At 42.4% G+C, this 13,490-nt stretch overlaps 1 protein-coding gene across 1 annotated transcript in view; it reads right to left on the bottom strand.

Moving 5' to 3' along the window:
* The window catches only part of edil3a (EGF-like repeats and discoidin I-like domains 3a), a 121,360-nt gene that overhangs the window by 10,875 nt on the left and 96,995 nt on the right, over positions 1 to 13,490 (bottom strand). Inside the window, exon 10 of the mRNA XM_080852362.1 lies at positions 939 to 1,094. Coding sequence (XP_080708488.1) covers positions 939 to 1,094 — 156 coding nt within the window. The remainder of the gene's footprint in view (positions 1 to 938; positions 1,095 to 13,490) is intronic.

Raw genomic sequence — 13,490 nt, 5'->3', positions numbered from 1 at the left:
CTTCCTTTTCCATCTCCATTTATCCTCCAACCATTTCCTCCCATGTCCAAACGGTACAGGGATGCAAAGACCCGTTGGAGAAAAAAAAAACTAAAAAACCTTTGGGCCATTTTAAACCACCATGGCTGATCGTTCAAACCACTCTTACTGCACTTACGTGCCTCTGAGCATCGAATTTTGGTCCTAGGCGCCGATGAACCTCTTCCACCTGCTTTTTTCTCCATCGTTCTCATTTAAGTGATTACCTCCAGAGCAGATTGGGAAGTTCTTATCATTACGAGAGGGGTAAGACACACACACACATGCACGCACACACACACACACACACACACACACACACACACACACACACACACACACACACACACACACATGAAAGCCTCCAAAACAGCTCCACTACTCGTTTGCTGATAGCAGAGTAGGAAGGGGGGGGCTGCATTAGACGTGGCTGGCAGGGACCAGCCTCTGCAATTGACATGTGTAACCCTTTGAAGAGTGGTAAACAAGATTGCTGACGTTGTGTTGGTCAGGTCTGTTAGGGCCTGCTGTTATCTGATTGCCAGACTGGGCAAGAGAACTCGGAGTGGGCTTGGCGAAGTGCGCTGAGGTGTGTGATAACCCACTGCTGTGCTCACAGAGGTGGAGAGGGAAGAAGGAAATTCAAAGAGGGGTCACCCCAGGCATGCTTGGCAAGGAACAAGCTTTTTTCATCAACACACTGTAGATGCATGGCTCCAGCACAAACCACTTTTCAGCTTAGACCACATAGTGGTTTTGCATACAATTATCAGGTGAATTTAGTACAAAGGGAACTGGTTTGGAAGGGAATTTCAGCATGAGCTGTAACTGAAATGGGGCTTAGATAATAGGCTTAGATAACACTCCAGTTGGCTGCGGCTGAATGATAAAACTCTTCTGATCTGCAGCGACTGGCTTACCTTGTCCTTCTTCTGCTTCTCATCTTGATATATGAGCCACCTCTCCCCGTCGTGGCTGTAGGCCACCTTATAGGAGCCCACAAACTGCACGTGGCCAAAGTCCTTCGCCCCCTGGGTTATGATGCCGGTGATTTTAGTGGGAACCAGCGTGTCAACCTGAGAAGCAAAGAGGAGAAAGAGAGATGGCATGTCAGTGAGCATAAACAGAGCTGGCCAATGATGCCATGTTGAGGGTTTTCGTATGGAGTAGTAAGTACATCTGAGTTTCCTCTTGTAAAGGCTTGGAAACATGTTTTCAAAATGGTATTCAAAAGAACAACAAGATAGAAAAAAATTAGAGAGAGAAAAAACGCAGAGAAAGAAAAAAAAGAGAGAGAACGAAAGAGAAAGAGATTGAGTGAAAAAAGAAAGAAAAACTTCAGCTTGAATTATTCACAGCATATTGAACTACAAGGCTTAGTTGCAGTTCGAGCTCAGCAGAAAAAAAGAAATCGCAGGCCACAGCAGCTTCTAAGGCCAGGCTGCACCATTTGGGTTAAATTTTTAATACCGTGCTCATTTGCTCTAGCTCTTCTATTAACACTGTGCCTGGCTGTTGACATAATGTTGTTTTATTCATTTGGGCTTTGCACTTAATCATTTCCACTGCATAGGCCCCACAGTGTCAGTCTGATGTATGCAAGGACGTATTTGGCAACACAGCACTCTCTTCCTGCTGCGGTGAAAAGGTGTTTGATTATAACTGTTTCAGTTCACAGCCAGGTCAGGAATATATCAGTGTTGCACCTCACAATGCACAGAGAAAGAAAGAGTGCAAGGAAAACTGAAAGAAAGATAGAAAGAAAGAAAAGAAGGAAATGATATGGGCTTGATTGAGAAAGGAAAGATCTACTGAGGTAGAAAAAACATCCATTTAAGGAGATAAGGAGAGCCATTTTTGACAGAATTAAGGAATTATGAGCGTGGTCTGTTTATCCTTTGCAAAATCATCAGCTGGCTTTTTCTTTAGGAGATCAAAAGGAGTCAAAAAGGTATTTCAAATTTGGGTTTTGGAGGAGGGACATGGGGTAAACAGCCAATTTTTTGGCTTAGCTGGTTTTGACAGTTTTCATTCATCAATTTTAACAGGTCCAAGAAAAAGGTCAGTTTTTCCTCACAGATATAAAATGTGATACCATTTTACAGCAGAAATCATAAAAATATTGTGATATGAAATATGACCTTGCTTTTAGATCTATCCTTCTGGCAAGCAAGTTGCATTTTATAGCCTAGAAATAGTTCCAGTCTTTATTTTAAAACAAAAATGTGTTTAGACTATGTGCATTCACACACCAAAAAGTCAGCTTATTAGCAGAAGCCTAAATCACTGAGTGACAGAGAACAAACAGAAAAAGAGTTTTTTTTATTGGTATTCAAGTATAAAATAAATATACCTAATTGGTCAAACACAAAGAAGACATGACAATTCAGCCACACCTAATGGAAGTGAGAATGAGTAATGACACAGAGAAAATGTGAAGTGGTATGACAACATCTTTAAAGCTTAGCCATAAACACTGAACATTACATTTTTGACTAATGGCCTGTACATTAATAAATGGTACATTTAATTGTATTCTATCTGTTCTATCTGAATTATACTCAAAAGAATACCGATTACATTGTATCAGCAACTCATCTTTTGTACATTAATGTAGCATATTTAATACCTTAAATGCTTCATCATCCCTTCATCTGGTTCAATTCAGCTTGACAGCCGTATTCTATGCATAAATACACTCTGGAATAGCCAGCCTATGCTGTGACACTTGTAAAAGCCAGAGACCAAGGGCAATCTTTCTGAGTCCAAGAAATTGGGCCTGTCATCAAAACAAAGTCATGCTTGAGGTGGAACCTGAAATTGCGGTCATAGGTAGCAGTCAAAAGAGAGGACGCCCGCAGCAACCCCCCCAGCAACCCCCCTCCCCCTTCCCAACATCACCATTCCCTCCCCCCAACCCCTCCCCACCCACCTTTCATTGCCCCAGCCCTTGTGCTTTGATAACTGAGACTAAATTAAGGGTAAGATAAGCTTGTTAAAGCCACCGCCTTCCCCCACAAGGAGAGGAGAGATCCCCACGCCTGTGCATGCTTTTAACCCTGCTACACACGCAGGGCGTTTGAAGTCTCTGTGGGAGCCCTGTGGATGCTTGTGGCAGTGTCATAGAGAATCAGTCCCAGCGCACCGCGCTCTCCTGCTAACACCTCTGGGGCTTACACAAAGACACAAGGGAGAGGCAGAGCAGTGCCTCCCACAGACAAGCCCTTAACCTCTCTCTTTCTCTCTCTCCCTCTCTCTCTATCACTCTCTCTCTCTTGCTTACTTTTCTCCTCCAGTCCCTCGCTCTTTACATCACACAAGCTGAAATAGTCACCTCAACTCAAAAAATGTATTTGAGATTAGCAATTAGCTTCAGCCTCAACAACAACACCTTGGGATACACGCTGATATCCCGGTGTGCTTTGAGTCAGCTCGTGCCTGTGATCTTCTCTGTCTTTTAAAATAGACATGAGAGAAGGAGAGAGGGAGAAAGAAAGAGAGAACGAGAGAGGCTCATCAGCTTGTGAGTCGGTGTCCTAACCCCCACCATCCTCGTTTGAAGTGGTGGTGTTTCTACTGGATAAAAATGAGCATGGAACTCCTTTAAAGGAATCAAATTAAATACACTCTGTACAGCCATGCCACCAGGCTTAGCAGCTCCCTCAAGCTGGGATAATTTTATTGTATATTGAGGGCTCATTTAATTTACAACACCCCCATTGACCCATTTTCTTACCGCTGGAAGAGAGAAAGCACAGGAATATCTTCAGGAGAGGCTGTGGCATCAGTGTTAGTAAAGCATGAATGTGTGTGTATATGTGTGTATGTACACTCTCACACTTCTGTGAGTGTGTGCCTGCACCCAGTGGGTGTGCCATGCCCCATCGCTTCGGTGATGACTCCGCCATCATTAACGCCTCGGTAAAGGTATGCGCAATATTACATCTATCCCTGATTACAAGATTCTTCATATTTTAATAACTGAAATTGCATCAGGGTAGAACATTTTTGAACCTCTATATTCCCTGTACATAACAGACACTATTGCAGCATGTTGTAGAATTTCTGCAGAACATACATGAGTGTTTACTGTAATGGGAAACAAAGTTGAAAACAAACATGGGGGTAAAAGGCTATTGAGTCATACAACAGTATTGGAGGGCTGAGATGTGACAGTGCCAACATACAAGCTCTGGTCTAACCACCCCCAGGGGACCACCTGAGGGGGAAATCCGGACACCCTGGCTGATTTGAAGGCGGCCATTTACCCAGGATGCAGGATGTCAGAATGTGTATCAAATGCCGTTCTGCATGCTGACAGGAAGAGAGAAAGAGAGATAGAAAGAAGAGGTAGGGAGAGAGAGAGAGCAAGAAAAAGGGGGAGAGAGAGAGAGAGAGAGAGAGGTGTGCGTTTACGTCCTTCGTGCCCCCAGGCTTGGCCTGCAGCATGGTCGCTGCCAATAAACACAGGGGCCATGTTTTCTATTTGGGAGCCAGTGTGGCACGGTGCGACGACTCAGAAATGCGAATAGCACAGACACGCGCTGTGTTACACCACCACCACAACAACAACAACAACAATGATGACAGTACTGGGAAACCCTCTTCCAGACAGAGCTGGCATGCGCCTCGCGCCATGCGTACCTCATTGAGGTGAAAAACAAAACGTTTGCGCCATTGTCAAGGATGCCTAATCACATCAAAGGCGTGACACACGTGGCTTCAAATCGGCTTTGCAGATTGAAACAAAAATTCAAATGAAAGGATGGCATGTCAGTGACGGAAGCCACGGCGAGAGTTTAAAGTGTCAATGGGAGGCAGCCTTCAAACACACAAAACCAAGGAGCCAATTAGCCTTGGAAAAGGCTGCTGCCATTTATATTCATCACACAAACACCTACAGCCAATTTCTGTCCTCATCTGTGTCATTCCATGCCGAAAATCTCTCATTTTTCATCCCTTAAAGATTAATTAGTTCCAGTGTTTAACAAACTGCATGCAAAATTTGCGAGTGGGGGAGAGTGAGCAAGAAAGAGAGGGGTGGGTGGGGGGATGGGGGGGGGGGGCAGTATGGACTAACACAGAGACAGGGAGAGAGACAGAGAAGAGAGACAGTGACATAGACCAACCGAGATAGAGAGAGTGAGACAGAGAAAACAGAGAGAAAGAGGGAGAGAAATGCTGCAGCGTCTGGAAAGGCAACACCTCTGAATCTCAGGCAGCGCCCTAATGTCTAATGAAGTTGACAGTTTTTCTTTCGGCATGGGCTTTTTCCTTCATGCATAATTTACAGCAGTGAGGCTAAGTGCTCTACACAAGATGACTAAAGCATAAATTCACCTGTGTGCGAGGCATTGCAAGAGAGAAAGAAACCATGATCAGAAGTTGATCCAATAATGAATGCAAAGAATATTCATAATGAATATTCTGTGTTATTTACAAACAGCTTTTAGCCTTTTCCTCGCTCACAGTGGCTTTACCCATATGCACACACACACACACACACACACACACACACACACACACACACACACACACATAAAGCATATACATTCTTCTTTAGTGCTACATCACTTACTAGAATCACACCACAGAAAGCATCAGTTGCAGAGGCCCATCATGATTCACTTCAGTGTTCGCAACAAGAAGGATCCTTGAATGAATGACAAATTGAGACTGACTGACTGGATGGGTGCTTTAGGTTGGGAGATCTGAACAGGATAGTATCTGTTAGCAACACACTATCACCAAACCCTACCACAGATATATTCTCATGAAATGGATTTCTGGACATTTCAGGAAATCAAAGACATATCACAGTCCTTTGTATTAAGATATCAGAGCTATTTCAGGGTGAGATAGTATTACATTCAGTTTGGAGGACAGCATTACTTTTTATGGTTTAGCATCTGGTTTCACAGATCTATTTGAGGGAACAATAGCAATAGGGATCCTGACAAAGCACAAGCCTGGCCTCTTCCACAAAAATAAATCACTGAGAAGGGGCTGCCAGCCATGAGTACTGAGAATGCACCATTTCAAATAAGCATCCCGGAAGTTTCTCTCTCTTTCTCTTTCTCTTCTCTCTCTCTCTCTCTCTCTCTCTCTCTCTCTCTCTCTCTCTCTCTCTCTCGCTCTCTCTCTCTCTCTCTCTCTTTCTGTGCTACAGTTTTGTTTCCCTTCTTCCACATTCCATCTCATCTGTATTCCAGGGTGACGCCCTTGCTGCTATCCAGCATTCTGATAATCCTGCTACCTGTTCATGTAGTCATTAAGGGCCTCCATTCTGCCAGCAATATTGCTTAGTTACTTAGTCATTCATAGCTGATGAAGGGTTTTGAAAGTTCAAGTTGACATTTTGAGAAAAAAAAAAAAAATTAAAATATTCAAGAAAAATATGTAGTGAGATTGGATCTGGTTATTGCTTGGACCCTATCCAGTTTCCTTTACCAAGCTATACGTTTTCAACATAGCATGGCTGAAGTATTCAACGTATAAAACTGTGACTGACAGCTGGTTGAAGCGATGGGGACTCTGATTCTATCAAGGAAGCTAACTCCCTATGTCAATAAAGAAAAAGACAGATCAGATAGTTTTACATTTATTTGATGAAAAAGCGTTTTGATTTTTCAATAACCTGATATCTCAGAAGACAGAGTGATGTTTATGCATTGAGCTCAAACTATATGCAACCAGATTTATGTCATGGTCATCTGAATCTCAGGCACTGCTGGATAATATCGTCATTTAAAAAATAAAAAATAAATAACCTAAATCACACATTGCCCCTAGGAAAGTGGCATACACTACAACTGAAACTGATCATTGTACTGAAAAACATCAACATAACGGAAAGATGGGATATGTAATAAATCATTACAAAAATCCTTTCTAACTAAACCAGTCCAACAATACACAGGCGTCTGTAGGATCTCTTGTATCCCCAGTAAATAATGAAGGTGAATGCTTCTTTCCCTCACCCATGGTAACTTCTTTGACGGGGTAATAGAATTAGCGCTCTAGCTTGTAGAAATTGAATTACATTAGGCATAGTGGGACAGCGCCACTGGCTTAGATTGCAGCGAAACTCGGATGATAATGCGGCGGAAATCAAATTAACATCGGAAGCATTCCAGCGTTAGCCTTCGTGTCTTCCGAGATTGTTTCCTGACACCACGGTGCTGCTGGCTGGTCTTGGTGACTTTCCCAGAACTGCAAAGAGATGCGAAAGGGGCTGAACAAGTACCAGCTGAACGCCAGCCACTGACTCCCTTTCTCAAGAAAGAACAAGCAAAAACGAGCTGTGAGGGATTTACGAGTTGGCTGGTGGATGTTTGGACTGCACCAGTGAGAAGTCTGCTGATTTTATATACACAGAGAAAGAAGAAACAACAATGAAGAATGGAAGACAAAGGGAGCATGAAGAAGGTGCTAATCTAACACTAGCCACCGGGAATTTGGAAGGTTAAACCCAGATGGAAGGATGAGACTTGGCGTGTTGATATATTCAGATAGGAAAATATCATACTGGTAAAAAAGCCATGAAATGACTATGTAAATAGCACCTCTACTAAAGTTCTTCCCAACTCATTCGTATGTATGACTTGGTGATTTGTTTGTATACATATTCTCTGAAAATCTCATGCTATCATCCCTGATGGTATTCTAAAGTGCAAGTGAAGGGAGTGTTCAGTCTGGCCACGCTCATACATTCTTGCTTTGCACTGAAGTTTTTTTTTTTTCATTTTGGGAACTGGCACAAAGTGAAAAGTCCATAAAAAAGAGACAGAAATAAAGCTTGAGTTAAATCAAAATCTATAAAATAGAAAAGCAATCTTTTAGCAAGACACAGTGGGAATACAAACAAATACAACATGTGTTTGGGCAGTAACGCCTTGGCTTGTACAGTGGATCAGGGAGGCATCATGAAATCGTTATTTTTTTTTCGGAATAAAGAACCATAATTAGTTCTGCTTCACAACATAGTCGCAGGTAGTAGCTTGCTATTGATTCTCTAATTCACCAGGGTAATAAGACAAATAATGATAAAAGGCTCTCCCATCCCCAAGTGACAAATGCATTTAGGGGGCATTATAATTTGGGATGCCAGGATGCTGAGGAACTTCAGGGCCCTTACAGATTAGTACCTCTGGCCTGAATCAATGCAATAGTGAACAAGACCTACCTGAAAGAGGAGACTCATGCTTATTACTCTTGATACTGACCCAAAGTTGCCCTGTGTCATTTTAATTTGTGAAATTGAATCAAAACAGCCACAGCTGATGGCATGGCATCACCCTCAGATTCAACTACAAAGCCCAAAATCTTGCTCTTGGCTCAAAAACACCAACATAGACTGAACTGCCTCTCTGTTCTGGCATAGTAAGTAAGTACCGATGTACCTTGAGTAAGTATTGATTTATGTATGCTTGATGATCAGGAAACAAATTTCACTGTCAGAGGTCTGTTTCTTTTTTCTTCAGTTGCTGATACTTTCTGAGGCCCTCTATACAGCCTTTCATTGTTAACGTAAAGACAGACTCTCCTTGGACAAGGATCAGAGAAGTCTCACTTATGAGCTGTGAGTGTCATAAACAATGTGAATAAGAAATAAACCTCAGACACATTTCATTGCTTCCCTACCCACAAGTGCCACAATTGATGCAACACAGTTTAAATTCTACGCTGCAGTTTTTTTTAACTCATTTTAAAACCTTGTACAAACAAGCAACTATGATTTCAAGGCCAGTTGTAATTATCTCAAAAATGTTTAAGCCTAGCTTTTAATAAGAGTGGTGGAATCCAGCCGAAATCAATCTGGCATTACTCCTCATTAATGTCTCACGCCTTTCTTCCACTATGGCAGATGGAGGGCGTAATTTGTCAGACAACCTCTATAAAATAGGAGCTGATCTAAGTGAGCTCAACCTGTTTGGTGGTCTTATGCACTTTTAAGTTGACATAATTCAGAGCCATGCAGCCAGAGAACACCTGTGAGAAAAATCAGGAGACCATAAAATATACATCAAGGTCTGTCGTGCATATATTGTATGTCAGGATGGATCGTTAAATCATGCGGGAAAACTTCGGCCCAGATTCAGAAGTATTTACTTTATTCCACAGACGCATACCACACAATCTCTACCTAAAGGAGGAAGAAGAGTCTTTGCCACGACCAGTAAATATCAACAGGCTATTTGGGTTGCTTTATTGAATGTCCTTAAATATATATGTATATTTCTTTAATGGAATTTGATATGGTGCTAGACTAATTTAATTATTTGTCCTATTGTTACTTCTCTACATAAAGAAAAAGTAATTGTCTGGCTGCCATCCCTAATCTCTAGTGGATAAAGTGACGGGGTACGCCCCCTCTATCTCAGAATATTGAAATCCTTTTATTGTTTTATTGACTGAATATTTCCACTTCCACTTTCTATTTTACTGTATTCCTTGTTTGCTCTTAGTTTACCTGTTTGACTTCTGTGTTTTGGAAGATTTGGACTCTTATCCCCTGTGCGTTCCCGTTTGGACTTTTACAACTTCTGAGCTTTTGTATCCTGTGTGGCGTTTTTTTTTTTTTGCCCCGTTTTTCCCCCAGTTCCCCTGGCTGTCGCTGTTCTGAAATTAACTCCAGCATTTACACCTCTCTGTGTCGCCTGAGGTCCCTGACAGTATTTGAATTAGTTTGAAATGATTAAAGCACACCTTTGTCAAGAAGAGTAAATATCAAAGGGCTATTTGGGTTGCTTTATTGCATGTCCTTAAATCCATATGTTTCTTTAATGAAATTTCCACTTCTTTCCATTTACTTACTACCTATTTACATCTTCAACACTGTCCTCCAAAGAAAGCTGGCAGAATAATTAACTCATAATAGAATTACTGAATGCACAATTACTTGGTTTTTGATGATTACAGTGCCACAGAGCTTTTGATGATTACAGTGCCACAGAGATAACTGACTGAGCACAGTGCTCAGTCAGTTATCATGAGAGGACCCTCGGACCTCACTGACCAGTGCAAGTCTTATTGTTATAAGCACCAACCCCGCCCAGACACATTAACAAACTGCCAAGGAGGCCGCACCAAGGACTGTGGTCAATCACACAAGCTCCTCTCTGGCGTTAAGAGCGAGGGCACGAACCCTGGTCAACATTAGCACAGTCCAATTATGGAATCATAACAGGCCCTTCAAATTTTCCATCCAGGAGGCCATCCACATCAGACAGTGAATTAGTGCCAGGCTTAATTATTTGTATGCTACAGACAAACAGTGCCCATATTTATCACTGTACGGCAGATAATTAGCTGCGAAAACACAAGGCCTCCGACTGATGAATGAGCAAAGGAAATGGGATTTTCAAACAGCTCGAATATAACCTTCACAGGTTGTTAAGACCGAACTAAATAAAGACATTCCCATCAGAGGAGTGTGATTAGTAGGATGCATCATGAGGCAAGTGTCGCTGCCATACCCATTCATCATAACCAAAGCCAGGGCGGTGCGTGAGCAGGCTACTGGATTGGAAACGTCTGTCTTATAATGTATCCAGATTTATCCAGAATGTTCATGTATTCGCATCAAAGATGTCACTAAATTACATGACTGATTGACTTTGTTTCTTAGTGCTTTTTCTTCAGATTGTCTTGAATATTTAACAGTATGTCTATGTGATAATACAAAAAGCATGTACATTATATCCTCAACTCCAGGTGTGGAAAGGCTGACCCAGGAAACAGTGAGGTGAATATGAAGAGGAAAGAGAGGGGAGACAGAGGGGAAAAGGCAGACAGTGAGCCAAAACAAAACTGATGAAGCCGAACCACCTCCCTCTCCCACTGCTGTTTCATCCCTGTGCCATGTGTCAAGGTTCGCCTGACAAACTGTGTTTTTGATCGTCCGTCTCAGATCATTTACACAGCTGTATGCGAACAGCAGGAGGGATTTCAATAAAGCAGGGTTCTGGATAAGTCAAGTGGAACATGGATCTTCTTGCGATGGAAAACCAGGTCTGGAGTCTTTTGTTTAGTTTGTTTAGGGTTTTTTCCCCTTGGACTGGGGGGTGGGAGGGCTTTATGAAGTTCCAAGTTAACTTCCAAGATATTTTCTATAAATCCTATGTATTGTGTACCAATTTTAAAACACTGTACACTACAAACTGAAACTAAAACATTCCACTTACATTAAATACAAATATCCAGCATCTGTCTACATTCTGGCTGTAGCTTTGAATTGTTTTACATTCAAGCAAAAAAAGCAGTCCTAAAAAGTTGGTTGCGTCCTAAGCTCTGTAAAACCCCACCCAGGAAATGTTCTTCCCTTACACTTGTGCAAAGCCAATGCTGGCTCAGATCTGAGCTGGCCTCTTGTACATTCGATTCGAATATCTTCGTTTTTTATGCTGAGCGAATCAAGACAGCGCAACAGTAATGATTTGTGTTAATGAGGCAAAAGCGCTTGACATGGCTTGACAGATTAGCTGCTTGCACAGGTCAGCATGGCTCTCGTTATTCACCCCCTTGCGTTCTCTCTCCGCTGTCCTCCTTCGGCTGATCTGTTTGGACAAACCGTGTAGTAAGGATGTCAAATGAGACGTCTCTCAGATAATCTCTCTGAGACACACACAGCGGACTTCTGCTACCCTGCATTAAACGCAACAGCTTCTTAGGGATCTACACTGACCATGTATGACTCTAAGGCCCAATCCCATTTCTCATCTCTACCCCTACCCTTACCCCTACCCCTTCGCCTTCGCTTTTTCAAACGGAGCGGTAGCGGATTTGAGGGGTTGAAACGCTAGCCCTTCGAATTGGGATAGCACTTCAACAATTACGTACGTCATCAGTACGAAGCGTCAGCTGTTACGTTACCGGAGAGCGACAGCTGTCACTCACCAGATATAAACAAACATGGCGCCTGCAGCTGTTATTTACACAATGCAACATTTCATCAAACAAGTTTTAAAATCATGAATTACAAAGAAAATACTTTCATTTGTGTGATGCTTTCCCTGCTGTTTCCGACATTTTTAAATGGACTCGCGCGATGTTTGTTCTTTAATGATCACGGGTTCGCAATGCATTGAGGGAAATCAGTCTACCCCTCCGTTTGAAGTGTGCCCTCGGAAAATCTTCGTTTGGAGCGGTAGAAAGCGCTTCCCCTTCCCCTACCCCTCTGTCTTAACGTGAATTGGGACAGCCCTACCCCTCCACATGAACGCGCAAAACGGAGGGGAAGGGGAAAGACGAAGGGGTAGCGGGAGAAATGGGATTCAGCCTTAGTGATAGACAATTCACTTAAGTCTATTTCTGTAAACCAAGGCACTGCAGTGACTGTTCCTTTTAAAAGTTTTGGTGTATCTGCATTATTTTCTGCTTTCCGATTTATTGCTACAATGTTCAGCAAGTAAATAAAATTCCCTGTGCTATGTGGTGTGCCTGTTAATGTGCATAATTAACAAATCAGCTTCAGCCAGCTGGAAGGCTTGGCAGCTCTTTTCACCAGCTTTCATACTTCATCTTGAGGCTTTGTTGAAGATTATAGTTGGAAACGATTTCACAACCTGAGAAGCAAATTCTGTAAGAGCCATCACCACTATCATTTAAATGTAGGTTTCAGTTAAGATGAACCATTAATAAATTCAATTTACCACGGTGGGAGAACCTACACGTTTTTGTTTTCTTTATAGTTGTCACAAAGGATTTAGATTTCACAAGAGACTCCCAATCGAATGCAGATAATAGATCTGCACTCACCGTGCTGGGCTAAGTACGTTATTTTCACAGTATATGTTGTCGCACTTAACAGTTAAGTCACACCCCATTAATGATTGAAACCTGAGGCTATGAAACTGTACACCTCACATTAAACACTAACTAAGCAGTCAATTTTGCCAACACTGTATCTCTCTCATCAGTGGTGGTCACAGGTGCTCTGATAGGTACTTCATTATGTTTTATCAATCCATTAAAAGTCAGCTGTAATTACTCATACATACTGGGCCTCTGGCAAAGGATGCTTAGACATGGTACCCATAAGTTAATGTGTACCAACACAGTAAAGTGGGTTTGAGGTAGGGCAGAGGGGTGTCGCATCTCAGAACATTCTAGCAGACTGATGGGGAAATGAACAAAGAAAATCCTTTCATTATACAGAGTTTAGGAAAGGGAGGGAGAGAAAAGTGGAGGATGGAAAAGGGGGGACTTGGAAAAGCAAGTAAAACAAAACTTAATTGGATCAACAACTCAGTTTGGCAGTTGAAAGTCGAGAGCCGGGACAGTGAGTTAAACGTGTGAGTGGGAGGAGTGGAATGTTTTGCTAGGCAGGCCGAGCCACCCGCCGCTGAGTCAGCGCGTTAGAGAAGCAATCAACAAGGAGTGAGAGGAAACCAGCTTAGAGAGCAAGAGAGAGAGAGAGAAAGAAAGGAGAGAGAGAGAGAGGGAGAGAGAGAGGGAGAGAGAAAGAGAGA

The sequence above is a fragment of the Sprattus sprattus genome (genome assembly GCF_963457725.1).
Source record: "Sprattus sprattus genome assembly, chromosome: 15".
NCBI lineage: Eukaryota > Metazoa > Chordata > Actinopteri > Clupeiformes > Clupeidae > Sprattus > Sprattus sprattus.
The sequence above is the reverse complement of the archived record's forward strand: the minus strand, read 5'-3'. Positions and strand labels throughout refer to the sequence as shown.